General features: G+C 45.4%; 1 protein-coding gene across 1 annotated transcript in view; it reads right to left on the reverse strand.

The window, feature by feature from the left end:
- Nucleotides 1–279: 279 nt before the first annotated feature.
- Nucleotides 280–17,241, reverse strand: part of RIBC2 (RIB43A domain with coiled-coils 2) — a 107,039-nt gene continuing 90,077 nt past the window's right edge. The window contains exon 7 of the mRNA XM_085652430.1: nucleotides 280–946. Coding sequence (XP_085508556.1) covers nucleotides 865–946 — 82 coding nt within the window. The 3' untranslated portion in view covers nucleotides 280–864. The remainder of the gene's footprint in view (nucleotides 947–17,241) is intronic.

Genomic DNA, 17,241 nt, shown 5'->3' on the forward strand with positions numbered 1-17,241 from the left:
ATATGGTTCATGCTCATAATTGTTTTACTAGCGGTTTTGGGATGGTTTTACTGTTTTTGATATAGTTTCTCTCATTATTTCTGTCTTTTTGGGTGGTTTGATGATGTTATTTCTCATTATGGATTCTTGTTCTGATATGGTGCTTGCCTTTTCAACTTTGTAATTATGGGCCCACAATGGTCTTATCGCACTGTCTCTTTGTATATATAATGGAGCTTTTTATCGATTTGCTTGACTTTTATGATTTTCACAGTAAAAACTGAATAAAGTATAATGAATGAATGAATGGTTGTTTTTAATGTATATTGAATTAACAAACAACTGATTTTCTGCTCATGTTTACATTACACAAACAGTGCCACCATGAGGCAGCTGTCATAAGTGCCGGTGTCGAGCATCGGAAACCGCCAGATCAAATTAAGCATTGGACTTCGCCATCGCTGCAAAGCATTTTAAACCAACACAAACTCGAAAGACCATGCGAGAAAACCACCATGACTACTTGTGCATGCCCTCAGGCCACCCCACACACCCACAAAGCCCCCCCATGATTCTGAGGTTTCGTAACTGCATAGTACTCTTCTTTACTGAAACTCCACCGAAAAACACATATGTGTATGGATTAATTAATAGTGTGATATAAGAATTAAAATATTAGGTGGAAACAAAATATCAATAATGTATTGAGAATGAGAGAGGCGCATCTTTATTGACCTACAAGTTGGATTATGTTACACTTATATGCATTTAGAGAGAAGAAAAACAACACAATCATTTATAGAGAACTGCACAGAGCACTGCGTGTATCTCATTTTAATGTTAATCTTCGTGCATGACGTTGTAAACAAAGGAATATTAACAATCTCATCTACTACTTTTGTTAAACTGGGAAAAATATTCTTCTGTAGGAGCATTGCGGTAAACCTCTTTATTAAAGTATTCCTTCCTGGAAAGAAAAGGGACAAATACCTAGTTAGTAAATGCTTATACATTTAGTGAAATAAAAAAGATCGAGAGAAACACAATGTACTAGTGACTCAATTAAGGGTATAGATCATAGGCTATCAAAGATTAAAAGCGAGAAATTCGAACTGCTTCAAAGCTTAATACATGTCAAGGAATATGTTTAAATAGGACTGAAAAACGTAGAGTTGAAGAAGTATTCAGTTTAAGATGGAAAACCAAGAAAACGCTAATATTCCTGCGTTACGGCATAATAGCTCCAAACACTGTCAATGACATGACTCATCTATCACACCACTGCTGACGGTAGTCATCACTAATGATGTCCTTAATGACCACTCCATGCATTATGTTTGCGGACATCTTCAGTGATATATCTGAGTTCCCCTCTCTATGATCTCTAGAAGGACACCAGTCAGTGATATTTCTGTGTTCCCCTTTCTATGATCTCTATAGGGACATGTTGCAGCCTCTATTGTAAATGCAGCCTCCACAAGAACATCAGTTTAATGCCATTGCAACCTTTTCATTCTGTAACCTTTACGTGGAGATATCTAGTTGCCAATAGTGGTACCGCTGACTTTAATCCCGACACATCACTATGAAAACGTCTTTTCAATGGATTTGCAAGATTTAATCTCTAAATAATCTCTCTTTATGGGGACATCTTGTCGCTGACAACACTGCACCTTCATTCTCCAAGCATCCACTTGCATACTCTATAAAAGCTATGCACAGTACTTACCTGAGAAACCACTAACACTTTTTCTCCCATAGGAACCCATGTTAGGAGATTTTGGGCCTAAAATTTTTTAAGTGTCGAACTGATATTTGTATGGAGAAAAGAGAACTAAACTGCAAAGTATAACAAGTCTTACTTAACTAGTATCGTGAGAGCCAAAGGTGTGGTATCTAGGTATACCACCCCCAGTACTCAAAGTAATACAAACGTAACAAAAACGTAATTTGAAAGTAATTACTGTGTAATTCAAACTGCAGTTTAAAGTGTTACAAACCAGTAACAAGTGAAAATCCATGCTAAATTGCCTGTCTGTATAAATGTCTACAATTGAAAGTATATTTTACCTACCTGTACCAAGTCCTGCTTGGTTCTAGAAATGAATACAAGTATACCTTTTTATAATTATCCAGTTGGTCTGGATACAGTCTCTGAGTGTGTGCATCAGTCTTTACTGAGTGAATACAATAAATGCTTAACACACCCTCTGGATAAGCCTAGCTGCTCGCCCACATTACCACAAAGAGCTGTTAGTACTTACCTAATGTAGCCTCTACAATACCTCTGGGGACTTTCTGGACTCTGCGCACACTATACCTCACTTTGGTATAGTATATACAGAGCCAGCTTCCTAAATTGGTAGATCAGCAGTGGGATGTAAAAGCCTTGCATTTATTGCACTAACCTAGTCAAACTGTGATCACATGAAAAGAATCCAAAAACGGTCTTCAGTACAACATATTTTTAGAATTGACAAATTTTTCCAAGTTCTAAAAGTCTTATTAGGGCCCTGTGTTAAGCCCTTGTAGCCTTTTTTTTTTTTAGAAAAAGTAAAAAGTCACTGAAGTTAGGGGGGGAAGTATCTAGAACTGTTAGTGTAGGTCTTCCATAAAGAACCCCACTTTAGAAATATAATGAGCAATTAAGGGAATATGGTTGAGGAGCTCGACCAGACCCCTTACTCCAACCTACAGGTTAGAGAGTTAAGGCTTCTCTGTAAGGCTAAACAGACAGGAACTGGGTCCAACCCTACCAGGGTACAACTCCAGGAGTTCCTGGCAGGGCATGCGAGGGACCACCCCACAGAAGAAGGTGAAAACCTTCAAGAGAATGGGGAAAGCAGTGAGGATGATGAAGTTCTAGATCAACCACCTCAACTACTTAGGGAGGAAGGGAACTTTGTGTCCTACCCTCCACACCCAAGAGGTACAGGGTCTGGCTTCTGCAGAGGTAGGGTCAACTCCTTATCAGACAGTGAGGACAACTTCACTGAGGAGGATCGCCTTTTAGTAAGGATGACCAAAAGACAAGACCTAGAGACTAGGCTACTAGCTCTAGAGAAATAGAGAGCAGAGATGGGCCTAGGACCCATCAATGGTGGCAGCATTTTTAAAACTCTAGAAAAAGTAGGATGCTTTGATCCTAAAATTCCCAAAGGGATTGTCCCTAAATTTGAGGATGGTGATGACATCACCAAGTGGTTCACAGCCTTTGAGAGGGCTTGTGAAGCCAGAACAGTGAGGAAGTCTCACTAGGGGGCTCTCCTTTGGGAACTGTTCTCTGGTAAGTGCAGAGAACGACTTGTGGCACTTAGTGGAGCAGAAGCAGAGTCCTATTAACTCATGAAGGGCACCCTTATTGAGGGATTTGGACTCACTACTGAGGAGTACAGAATTAAGTTCAGGGGGGCTCAGAAATCCCAGAGTCAGTCCTGGGTGGACTTTGTAGACTACTCAGTAAAACTACCAGGTGGCTGGTTGACTGAAAGCTAAATGCAGAATTATGAGGGTCTTTATAATTTGTTTATGAAGGAACGCATTTTGAGTAACTAAATCAATGAAAAGTTGCATCAGCATCTGGTAGACCTAGGTCCAATTTCTCTCCAAGAATGTGAGAAAGAAGGTGGGCCACTGGGTCATGACAAGGCAACCACTGGGGGTGACCAATAGAAAGGGGTCACAAAGCCTTCCCAGGGGAAAGAGGGTGGAAAACCCAAAGATAAAACACAAGAGTCTTAAAAAAAAAAAAAAGAATCCTGGTCTGGGCGGTGGGCCCGGGAACTCTTTTCAGCCCACTACAAGGGGAAACATTTTGATCCTGCAAATGCCTGGTGTTTCCACTCTAAAAAGAGGGGACACCCAACTGGAGATGCTTCCTGTCCCAAAAAAAACAGCTTCTAGTCCCCCACCAGTTCCTACTTCTATGGCAAGTCTCCAGATAAGATCAATAGTGTGCTGAGGGCGACTCAGGGTCCACACTGTGGCTCTTTTAGTCTCTGAAGGGGAGGGAGGGTTAGCCACTTTGGCTGTCTGGCCCCCTAATTTAAAGAAATACCTGCAGTACCCCTTAGTGAATGGGACTAAGATAGAAGCCCTGAGAGATACACTTGTCAGTGCCACTATAGTGAGAGATACACTGGTTTACCCAGAGCAATGCCTTACTGGAAAAACCTATCCAGTAACCAATGCTGACAGTGTCACAAGTAACCATGCCATGGCTATGGTGATATTAGTCTGGGGGGAGGGGAGCTGCTGGCCTGAAACATGTAGTGGTCTTTCCAAAGCTGACAGCTGCCTCTCTGACTGGAAATTATCTGGAAACCTCTGCATGGGCTGAAGTAGAAAGAATAACACATGCAGCCATGCTGCAAATCCCTGAGATAATGTGTGTGAAAACAAGAGCACAATGCCTAGCACAGGGTGAAAAGGAGAATTGGAGCCTGAGATGATGGCCCAACCTCCCAAAAGAAAAGGTAGGAAGACTGGTGAAACAGCTTCCACGCAGCAAAAAGATCAGGAACCATCTCCTCAAGGAGAGGACTTGTCAGCCCCAGATGGAACTGCGCCCATGGAGCTTGTACCTTACGAGGTAGAGGTCTTGGGACCTCGAGGGAACAGCTGTGCCTTGGGCAGCAGGTCTGGCCACCCTTGAAGGCCTGAGACAACAAACTGCTGCGCAGGAGCAGGGGGATGTCACTGGGTCCCACTAGGTCTATTGGGAGGAAGGACTCCTGTACATTGAGGCCAGAGACCCCAAACCTGGTGCCACTAGGAGAGTGGTAGTGTCTCAGTTGTATAGGGAGTTCTTACTCACTTTAGCACGACATCCCCAAGCTTGGCATCTGGACCAGACCAAAACTTGGGAAAGATTGGTCACCCAGTTTTACTGCTCCTGATCTCAAAATGTGAAGGAGTTTGTAAGCTCCTGTGTCACCCGTCAAGCCAGTGACAAGACTGGAGGACACCTAAAGGCCCCTCTTAATCCCACTACCAATGGTTGGAGTACCCTTTGAGAAGGTAGGAGTGGATATGGTGTGTCAATTTGAAACTCCCTCAGCCTCAGGAAACAAATTCATACTAGTAGTAGTGGATAATGCTACTAAGTATCCTGAAGTGTTACTTACCTTTAATACTATGACTGCCCTTGTGGTAGCCAAGACCCTCAATGGTGTTTTCACCACGGTAGGGTTTCCTAAGACCGAGGTACCAATTTCATGTTTGCATACTTAAAACACATGTGGGATGAGTGTGGCGTGATCTACAAGTTCACAACACCTTACCACCCACAAACCAATGGCCTTGGTGAAAGATTTAACAAGACATTGAAAGGCATGATAATGGGACTCCCTGAAAAACTCAAAAGGAGATGGGATGTCAGGGGTGTGAAATTTAATAAAATATCTACTTTCCATGGGGCAAGTTGCTTCATAAATCTACTTGTCCTGTAACAAAATCCACTTGTCCCTTTTGTGCCATGTAATGCGGTGACAGATTATGGCAGCAATCTCAGTATAAAAGAGCTCTGATATAACCTCACTGATTGTGTCACGGCTCATATCATATTAGGATTTGACTACTTGTAATTCCCTTATGTTGCCGCGTTTCTGCACATCTACATATTGGGGATGAAGGTAGTGGTTATCAATAGTTCCAGGGTTGGAATGCCATTTTGAGTCTGTGCAAACCTACTCACTCGCATTTTTTAAGGGTTTTCACCAACGCTTCTCTAATCGTTTCCTTTACTGAGAAAGGTTGCAAATGTATTCTCGACAATGGCAGACATAAAATGTCTTCCAGGGTTGGGAAAAAAGTGGTTGGAGAGAAAGTGAACGTGAAAATTAACAGATTTTTGCATGAGCAAATCTACACATGTATATTTACTCATGCTGAAATGCAGTGCACAAATATTTTCGAAGAGTACAATTTCTTGGCCTACTTCTGTAAATTCTTGTGAATTCATGAAAGCCATATAATCTGCACTTAATGCAAGGACATATACCATGGGTGCACTTTTGAGACTTTTTTTAATAATTGGGTCCTTAATTAGGTCTGGCTTTAACCATGATCTTTTGTGTTTATTAAAATTCTGTTTCTCTCTCTCAATCTATCAGCTGGCTTCACTGTGAGTGACAGCATTCTGCTCTTTCACAAGATGCATATCGGCACACAAAGTGTGCTTTTTGAGACCATAAACAATTTTTGCTTTTGCCAATATTTGTTATAATGGTGAGGGCCCAGCATCTCCCACACCAGTAAAGCTTTACAAAAACCATGCCAAAACAAGTCAAACACTGACAAAACCAAAAGTCTAACTACCAATTTGAGACCTATAGATTTGCCAATGCTTGTTTATTTTTTATGTGTCCTATAATCTTATTGAAACTGGTCACACTTATTTTCCATTATGAATATTTTTGGGAAATACTAGAATACATCAACACATCTTAGTAAATGATGCTGCAAAGAATAGGTGCCTAAACATTTACAGTACTTTAGCTAAATGTTTTTTTCCTACTTGCATTTTTTTTGTGAACATTTTATTTTAAAAGCAAAGAATCATCAATCATGCTTTCAAGCTTCTGCAAATATTTGCATCTTATCAGAGAGCATTCTGGGAGCATTATACATAGCCTCATATTGTTAAACTTTGAAAATGTGTGTACACATGTTTATACTGGAACCACTGTCAGTAGTGCAGTCGGTGCTAGCAACATTTACTTAGAGCGCTCACCCTAATAATAAAGGCTTTCAAATAAATGAACCATAAAAGCAAGTCTGAACAGCATTAACACATGGATACAAATATTACCTTAACTGCAGACAATGCCCTTCCCTGATCTATAATGTAGTACTGTAAACTGGCAGCCAAAGGGTTTGTGCAGTAGGGGGTTGGGCCTAATTGTCCCAAGTTCAAAATGCACATGAAAACGTGTTGCCCTTGACCTCAAACAATATGTCCTGGGCAGTCGGGCTAAAGGAATTCCACATCCCTGGATGTTCCGTTGCCCTGACCGCTTTTTGCCTCAGAAGGGAGTAGGGTTTTCACCCTTTGAACTTGTGTTTGGCCACCCTGTAAGGGGACCACTCTCACTTGCGAGGGAAGGATGGGAGAGATCCCATCATGTATCAAAGCAAGATGTGGTGGACTATGTACTAGCTCTTCGTTCCAGAATGGCAGAGGACATACAGAAAGCATCCGAACACCATGAGGCTAGCCAAAAGCTCCAGAAGCTCTGACATGACCAAACCCCTGCACTGGTAGAATATCAACCAGGGCAACAGGTATGGGTTCTTGAGCCAGTGGCACCAATGGCCCTCTAGGACAAATGGAGTGGTCCTTACCATATCCTGGAGAAAAAGAGTGAGGTCACCTACTTGGTAGACCTGGGCACTAGCAGGTGATACATGTAAACTGCCTTAAACTTTATTGTGGCAGGGCTGATGTAACCATGCTAATGGTTACTGATGAGGATCAGGAGACAGAGAGTGAACCTCTCCCTGATCTCCTCTCTTACAGCCCCAAGATGGATCAGTAGATGGAATTGTCTACACAGACACCCTCTCTACCCAACATCAAGCTGACTGCAGACAGGTTCTGTAACAGTATGCACAGCTCTTTTCCTTGACCCATGGTCAGACTCCCTGGTGTACCCATGATGTGGACACTGGAGACAGTTTGCCTATCAAAACAAGAATCTATCGCCAGTCTGACCAAGTCAAGGAAAGCATCAAAGCTGAAGTAAGCAAGATGCTGGAGTTGGGGGTCATTGAGACTTCCAAGAGTCCCTGGGACATCCCAGTGGTCCTAGTTCCCAAACCTCATCCACAGAGTGGTAAGAGAGAAAAAAAAATTGTGTTGACAATAGAGGCCTCAATGTTGTCACCAAGACAGATGCACACCCCATCCCCAGAGCTGATGAAGTGATAGATAAGTTGGGGGCTGCCAAATATTTAAGTACCTTTGACTTAACTGCAGGGTACGGGCAGATTAGCATGGCCTCTGGAACAAGAGAAAAGACAGCATTCTCCATCCCTGATGGGCACTTCCAATTCACTGTGATGCCCTTTGGTCTAAAGAATGCCCCTGTCACCTTCCAAAGGTTGGTGAATCAAGCCCTTGCTGGACTGGAGTGATTTACTGCAGCTTATCTTGATGATATTGCTGTGTTTAGCTCTTCCTGGCTGGATCACCTGGTCCACCTGAGAAAGGTTTTACTGGCCCTGCAAGCTGCAGGCCTAACTATCAAGGCATCCAAATGCCAGATAGGGCAGGGAACTGTTGTGTATTTGGGCCACCTTGTAGGGAAAGGCCAAGTCCAACCTCTTCAAACACAAACAAAAATACAGACCATTCTGGATTGGGAAGCTCCAACAACCCAGACCCAAGTCCGGACATTCCTTGGCTTGACTGGGTATTATAGGAGGTTTGTGAAGGGATATGGGTCCATTGTGACTCCCATCACAGAACTCACCTCCAACAAGATGCCCAATAAAGTGTACTGGACAGCTGGCTGCCAAAAGGCCTTTGACACCCTAAAAGAAGCAATGTGCTGAGCACATTGCTTCTTTTAGGGTGTCAAAGGCCTTTTGGCAGCCAGCGTTTGGGATAGGAGTGGTCCTATCCCAAACCAATGATGATGGACAACACCAACCTGTTGCTTTCATAAGCAGAAGGCTACTTTCCAGAGAGCAGCGTTGGAGTTCCTTTGAGATGGAGGCCTTTGATGTGGCTTGGCCCCTTAAGAAGCTGAGACCATACCTGTTTGGTACTCACTTCCTAGTTCAAACTGACCACAGACCTCTCAGATGGCTAATGCTGATGAAAGGAGAAAATCCAAATCCTTTGAGGTGGTCCATAGCCCTATATGGAATGGAATTTACAGTGGAACATAGACCTGGGACTGCCCATGCCAATGTACATAGCCTTTCCAGATTTTTCCACTTAGAGAATGAAGACTCTCCTGGGAAAGGTTAGAATCATCCTCTTTTGTTACCCCCACTTTTGGCCTGACATCTGATGCAACCTGACTTGATGTGCCCTGGGTCCCTGCCAATGAGATTCCCAGGACCTGTATTCTTTCCCAAGACTACCTTTGTACCAACCATTGACACATCTCTGGCCAAAGGTAAGCCCCTTGTAAAAGCTACCATGGGTACCAAGGGCACTGTGACAAGGGAAGGCCTCTAAGGACTGCAAAACCTATTGTGCCACCCTTAGATGCCCTATCCCTTAACACTCACACACTGCCATTGCAGTGAAGAGTCCACATGGCACACATCCCTGTGTGCCATGCCTGCAACCTACTGCCTGAAGCCTAGGTAACGCACCCCTCTAGCCGGCTGCACTAGCCCTAAGGTGAGGGTACAGTGGCATGAGTGCCGTACCCCTACAGTGTCTAAGCACATTCTTAGACATTGTGAGTGTAGTAAAGCCATAAAGAGTATATGGTTTGGGAGCTGGTCATTACGAACTCCACAGCTCCATAATGGCTTTACCAAAAACTGGGAAGTTTGGTAGCAAACCTCTCAGCACATTAAACCCACACTGATGCCACTGTTGGGTTTAATGTAAAATGCACTCAGAGGGCATCTTAGAGATGCCCCTGAAAATCGACCAGCCCTGGTGTGGTTCCTGAATGGCTGCCCGCCATTTGCCACCACAAACAGGTTTCTGGCCCCCTGGGTAGGGAGGCTCCACTCTCTGGGTCCAGAAACAAAGCCCATCCTGGGCAGAGGTGTTATGCCCCCTCCCCCAGGATGGGCTAGGTCCACGAAAGGGGAAGCTTCAAAGGCCTACCACTTTTGGAAGCTGTCCCTGCTTTTGCTGCCCCCAGCAACTGGCTTCCACCGGTTCTGGCCCCCACTTTAGGCTGGAGAATCGTCTGGAAAACCAAGTTAGGAAGAGAGGTGTGCACACCTTTCCCAACCCCAACCCTCAGGTGGGGGAGGCGAGGTGAAGCACACATCTCAGTCCTCTCCATCTTGAAGATGGGGAGGACTCAGCTATTAGGGAGAGGCTCATGACACTACCCGCTGGAGGGTGGCATAACAGGGGTGTACCCACACCAAGGAAGGTACCGACCTGCACACCCATTTAATGCCCCTACATTTAGTATTTAGGGGCAACCCCGAACCTTGCCTCCTCAGATTCGAGGAAGAAAGAAGAAGGACCAAAGAGCCATGCTGACCAAGGAAGGAGAAGAGGACACCAACTGGTTTGGCCCCATCCCTACTGGCCTGTCCCGTCGACATCCTACCTACAGCAAGAACTCCGGCGAGTCCAGCAGCCAGCAACCCTAAGAGCCCGGAGGACCTGCCATGCAACCATCTTACAGACTCTGTCTCCAGTGAGCACCAGATTAGCTCAAGCAAAGACTCACCCACAGAATCTGCATTCCGGCGAGACTGCACCACTCTACACTCAAAGCCCATCGCCCAAGTTCAAGTGGCCCAACACCACACGGAGGTGTCCCCAGCGATCCTGGCCTGGGATCGGATGATCCCTGACCTCCCTCAAGCTTCCAGACGACACCTGCAGCCTCAACCTGAAGGGTCCCCCCGACCTTGACCAGAGCTAGTAATGAAACCGGACGCCAGAAGACACCCCTGCACCTGACGCCCCATCGTGTCCAGACATCCCTCAAGAACACAACTTACCTCTCGAGCTGGTGATCACCTTTAGGAAGTCTTCCTGCCCGAGCCTTCAGCAACTTCGCAGAACCAAAGGTCTTCATTAAAAGCACAGGGTCCCCGACGTCCTTTTTGCACCCAGCACCCGACCGCCCCAGTGCCGTTGGTAGTGCAGCTCCTGTGCTGGTCGTTGGCCCCTGCTGTGACCCTGAAGACCCATTGGCTAACATTGGGCCCTTGCAATCTGCACCCGGCCGCCCCAGTGCTGCTGGTGGTGCAACTCGAGTGCCCATCTAGACCTTGGGGAACCTTGGTCCTAACCCCCAAAACTCCCACTCGTAAGTCGTGTACATAGTACCTGAGAACCCGCTAACACTTTTTCTCCCATGGTAACCCAAGTTAAGAGATTTTGGGGCATAAAATGTTCTAAGTGTTGAGCTGATGTTTGTATGGGGAAAAGTATAAAAAAAAGTCTTACTTACCTTGTATTGTGAGATCCTAAGGTGTTATATCTAGGCACATCACCTCAGTACTCTAAGTAATCTAAAAGTAACTATACATAATCTGAAAGTAATTACTGTGTGATTCAAACTGCATTTTAAAGTGATACAAACCTGTAACAAGTGCAAATCTAACTCAATAGCACTTCTGTGTAAATGGTCTACAATTGAAAGTATATTTTACCTACCTGTACTAAGACCTGCTTCGTTCTAGAAATAAAATACAAGTATACCTTTTTTATACTTCCCAATTGGTCTGAATTCAATCTCTGAGTGTGTGCATCAGTCTTGGTTGAGGGAATACAATAAATGCTTAACACACCCTCTGGATAAGCCTAACTGCTCACCCACACTACCACAAAGAGAGCTGTTAGTACTTACCTAATTTAGTTCCTGCTATATCTCTGGGGACTCCCTGGACTGTGTGCACACTATACCTTACTTTGGTATAGTATATACAGAGCAAGCTTCCTACAGGACTCCCTGGCTTCTGGCCCAGTTAAGGAAATGACAACACCTATGAAATTGGCCTTCGGAAAATATAGTGCGATTGTGTCTACTGACCTGATCATCACTCTTAATCATATGTTAATACGAGGAATTCCGTGGCTGGTACGCAATAATCCTTTCAATCAACTGGGAGACAAATACTGTATCTTAATCCTCCCATATTTATCACTGGTTCGGTTTTTCCACTGAAGAATACTTGACTCACAAAGTAGTACCAAGGACTTCCCAGAGACGACAATAGTTCAATCAAGGGCTTCCTGCTTCTTACTAAGCGTACACTTCTCTTTTTCAAAAACCTAGGAAGGTACTTTACCACCACACCAAGAATTTGACTGTGCCATTCCTTTAGAACCAGAATAGGTAGTTTTCTTTGGTCTGTTTTATTCTCCTTCTGAGTCAGAAAAGGAGGTCCTGAGATATTACTTGGAGGAGAATTTGCAGAATGGGCTAACAACTTGAGCCACTTATCCGCTGGGGTTGCTATGTTTATGGTTCCTAAGAAGACGAGAGACCTTGTATCGACTTTAAGGGATTGAATAAGATTACCATCAAAGATCGATATCCATTGCCCCACATTAAAGACATTTTAGAATCTGTTCGGGGAGGCAAGATTTTACCAAATTAGAACTTCGCAGAGCATATTATCCACTGGGCTTTAAGAAGGGAGACGAATGGTAGAGAGCCTTCAGGACCTCTCTTGGACACTTTGAATACTGGGTAATGTCTTGTGGAATGAGTAATGCCCCAGCTACCTTTCACCGTTTCATGGATCACATCTTTGCAGACATGTTAAACCACTTTGAAGATATCTCTCTAGATGACTTCTTGGTTTACTCAAAAGATTCTATACATTACCATCATCATGTTTATCAGGTGCTTGAAAGACTTCATCAAAATCAATTGTGTTGCAAATTGGAGAAAAGCAAATTTGATCAGTCCAAAATAGAATATATCAATCAATCAGGTTCTTATAAAGCACGACTACTCACCTGTGAGGGTCTCAAGGCACTGAGAGAGGGGTGGGGATGGATCTGAGATTCAGTCGAAGAGCCAGGTCTTGCGGTCCTTCCTGAATTGAGGTAGCGAGGGTGAATGCCTGAGGTGCAGAGGCAGGGAGCTCCAGGTCTTCGCAGCGAGGCCGAGGTCTTGCAGATATGTTGGAGGGTGGCCAGGAGGAATGCAGGTCCAATGTTGTGGAGGACTTTGTAGGAGTGCGTGAGGAGCTTGAAGGTAATTCTTTTGTTGATAGGTAGCCAGTGAAGGTTTCTCAGGTGACTGCGGCATGGGATGTTCAGGATGAGTTTGGTGGAGGGGTTCTGGAAGTTCTGCAATCTCTTTTGGAGTTTCTGGGTGATGCCGACGTAGAGTGCATTGCCGCAGTCAAGTCTGCTGCTGATGAGAGAATGGGTGACCGTTTTCCTGGACTTGGTTGGGATCCATTTCAAGACCTTACAAAGTAGGTGGAGCGTTTGGAAGCAGGAGGACGAAACAACATTGATTTGATGATTCATTGATAGAGAGGGGTCTGGGATAACGCCAATGTTTTGTGCATGGTCCGAGGGAGTGCGGAGGGGAGTTTGACTGTTGCGAGGCACCACAAGTCATCCCAGGAGGAGGGGGTGGTGCCCAGGATGAGGACTATAGTCTTGTCTGAGTTAAGCTTGAGGCAACTGTCCTTCATCCAGGTGGCGACTGTTTCAACCCATTGTGAAAGTTGCTCTTGGTGGCTGTGGGTTTGTCCGTGAGGGAGAAAATCAGCTGAGTGTTGCCATCATAGGAGATGATGTTGAGTCTATGGCTTCTGACGATGGCTGCAAGTGGGGCATTGTAGAAGTAGAAGAGGATGGGGCTCCACAACTGATCTCTGTGGGCTCTCAGTTGAACGGTGGAAGTCTGCCTCTTTCTGTTCAGCCGGTGAGGATGCCGGTGTCTTGGAGTCTTGCGCAGAGGGTGTGGTGGGAGAGCTGTCGAAGGCGGCTGAGAGGTCCAGCAGAATGAGGGCAGTAGTTGTGCCTCGGTCAAGGAGGGTGCGGATGTTGTCTGTAGAGGTGAGGAGAGTGGTCTCTTTGCTAAGGATGCCTTTGAAGCCCGATTGGGAGGGGTCCAGGATGTGGTTCGTTTTGATGAATCTGGAGAGTTGGGCATTGATGGCTCTCTCGATGACTTTGGATGGGAAGGGGAGCAAAGAGATGGGTCTGTAATTCTTGAACTCCGTCAGGTCAGCAGAGGGTCTTCCAGCAAGGTGTTGATCTCTGCGTGCTTCCAGTCTTTCGGGAAGGTGGCGGACTTGATGGAGCAATCGATGGTGCAGCAGAGTTCGGGTGCCATTGGATGTGGTGGTTGCAGGTGGGGTTGTTGTGGGTGGGGTGGGTGGATCTTGGGTTGCAAAGCTGTCGTAGATCTATTTGATCTTATGGTGGAAGAAGGCGGTGAGTTTGACGCAGAGGTCTTGAGAGGATGGAATATCTGCTGTTTCTGCTGGGTTTGGCAATTTCTTTGACTACAGCGAAGAGTTCTTTGCTGTTGTGTGTGTTGGCGTTGATGCGTTCCTGGATGGCTGCTTTCTTTGTTGTTCTGATGAGGTAGTGGTGTGCGGTGACAGCGGTTTTGAAGGCTGCGTGGTCTGCCATGATCTTGCTGCCCCTCCATCTTATCTCAAGCCGTCTGCAGGTGGGGCTGGACTCTTGGGGGTTGGGGAAGAACCAGCTGGCTTTCTTGGAGGGCTGCTTGTCTGAGGGTTCCCTGAGGGGAGCCAGTGTGTTGGCGCAGATCCAGCAGTGGAGGTTGTGTGCTGAGGTGTTGGCGTCTGTGAATGTCGATGGTGAGGTTTTGCTGAGGGAGATGGTGAGCTGGTCTTCGGTGACCTTGTTCAAGCTTTTGCGAGGATCGCTGTGGGCGTGGTGGCGTACAGTGTGTTTGGTGAAGGAGAAGTGGATGCAGCGGTGGTCTGTCCAGTGTTGCTTTGAGGTGTGGCTGACGGAGATGTTGCTTACGGAGAAGATGGGATTGGACATGTGTCATGCTGAGTGGGTTATATAAATGGGGCAACCTGTAGGACCACTGGACCTGGTAAACAAAGGTACAAATATAAAGGTCACAGTGGAAAATTGATTGCAAGTTCATGTACGTGGAAACAAATTCACATACATGAAATAATTCAAAACGTCACTGCCAAGAAAGGGGTGATTTCTTGTGATTTAATTTGCATCACAACAAATGGAATTAATCAAAACATAAGAACATGAGATACATCGACATTGGTGGTCAGAAAAGAGGGAAGGGGTGAGTGCTCGGGGAAGATTGTGTGATGGTGTGAAGGAACGGAAAGGTAATGTGGTTCAAACACATCCAAGCTTTTTAGAAACAATCCAGCCTTTTACTTGGCAAAACAATATAGACACAAACATAACACTGTAGGCACAGATAAACATGTCTCTGTCGCCTGTGTTTTTTTAGGCTGATGGTGGTGAGGTTCTCCATTGGGGATGAGGTGTTCTAGTCGTGGAGGTTGTCCAGGTGGAAATTGAGGTCGCCGAGGAGGATGTAGTCTGTTGAGGCGAGAGCGTGGTAAACGATGAAGTCGTCTATTGCATCACAAAGGGGGGGGCAGAGTCCAGGAGGTCTATAGACAAGGTTACCGTGGAGGGTGGCGTTCGGGTTAGTCTGGATCTGGTGGTGTGTGAATGGTCAGAGCTCATTGTGAGGCGGATGGTGTTATTGTGTATGATGGCGTTGCCTCCTTCCGGTCGGTTCATGCGGTCCTTGTGGATGATTTTGTAGCCATCTGGGATTGCGACTGCGATGTCCGGGGCTAAGGTAGGGTTCATCCAGGTTTCAATGAATAAGGCGAAATCGGGGCAGATGGAGTCTAGCAGGTCCCAGATCTCCACTGCTTGTCTTTTGAGGGAGCGGGTGACGAGTAGGATGCATCTGAGGTGGTCGGGTCCGGTTCTTGAAGGTTGTGTGGTCGGTGGGTCTGCTATGCGGAGGCAGGCGAGGGTGCAGTTGCGGCAGGTGAATGGGCCGTGGGTGTTCTTCAGCAACGCAAGGTGGCTGGCAGTGGAACGTCCGGTGTTGAGGGTGCTCGAGTCATATCAGTGGATGGTCCGAGGACCAGGGTCCCTGGCACTGGGCGTGGTCCAGGTGCGGAAAGGCACAGATGGGCTTGCCTATGAGTCAATATTTTCCTTCAAACAGAATGTCCTCTCTCCACAAGGAATTACTGGAGTAGCACAAACCTTTTTGGATATAGTGCAACACAACTATGTTAAAATTTCCAAGACAGACAAAACATCCTTGTTAGGTCAGCTTCAAAAAAGTGACAACTTACTGTTAAAGGGGTAGACTCTTTTCATAGCCAAGCCGCTTAGACTCAAAGTACTTAAAATGTGTCAATATTCTCATGTCACTGGTCACAGAGGCATTAAATCTACCATCAATGTATGGTACCGCTCCATTTAGTGGCCTTCAGTCAGAAAAGAAACTCAGGTCCATGTTAAATGTTATTGTTAATGTTAAATAGTTTTATAAAGCGCATTGCTGCCCTAGGGCTTCTCAGCGCTGAGCAATTGAGCTGTGGAGGGGGAATATGTTTGTTAGAATTACTGCTGGAATAACCATGTCTTTAACTTTTTCCTGAATATAGATTCCACTTCTACCAATCTTAATTCACGAGGCAAGGTGTTCCAAAGCTGAGGTGCCAGATGTGAGAAGGATCTGCCACCCCATCTTGCTCTCTTAATTCTTGTAGTTCTGAAAAAGCCTTCTTGAGATGGTCTTAGGCTTCTATTGGGTACATATGGCACAACCAGGCCTCTGTTTTTGGGGCGACCTCTATTGTTTATTGCTTTATGTGTCCAGTAAAGTGCCTTGAATTTAATACTCGCGTCAAACGGGAGCCAATGGAGCTGTTCCAGATGCTCCCTTACTGGTTCATGAATTGGGATTTTGCAGAGAAGCCTAGCGTTCTGCACAACTTGAAGGTGTTTTATATTGTATTTTGGAGAGTATAGGTAAAGGTAATTACCATAGTCAAGGCGAGAAATTACCATAGAATTAATTACTATATTCCTTAAATACTTTGGAATCAACTCCAGGACCTTCCGGTTCATACTGAGTAATCAGAAACAAGTGCCCACCAGCTTTTTTGCTTGTTCCTCCATTGTCAGTTCTTTGTCCATCCAAATTTCCAAATTCTTGATGGAAGGGTTAGGGGCTGGAGAGCTCCCCATGAAACCAGGGCCAGCTAGACAGAGGTCTGAGGAAAGCATTGCTCTCCAGAATCATCAACTCTGTCTTGTCCCCATTTAATTTCAGGCAGCTGTTAGTCATCCATTTAGCCACTTTTTTCACACATGGCGCCAATTGTTTGCTCCATTATCAAAGGAGACCACCAGGTTTGTGTCGTCTCCATACGAGACCATGGATAGGCCAAACTCGTGGAAGATATCTGCCAGCGGCAGCAGATAGATAATAAACAAAGTGGGGCTGAGCAAGGAACCCTGTGGCACCCCAAATACCATAGGCACATTGTCAGAGAAACAGACGGATTCCATGACTTGGAGGGATATTTAATTTAGAAAGGACACAAGCCAATCCAAGGCTTTGTCCTGGATCTCTA

The sequence above is a fragment of the Triturus cristatus genome, chromosome 4_1 (assembly GCF_964204655.1).
Source record: "Triturus cristatus chromosome 4_1, aTriCri1.1, whole genome shotgun sequence".
In the NCBI taxonomy this organism is placed as follows: Eukaryota; Metazoa; Chordata; class Amphibia; order Caudata; family Salamandridae; genus Triturus; species Triturus cristatus.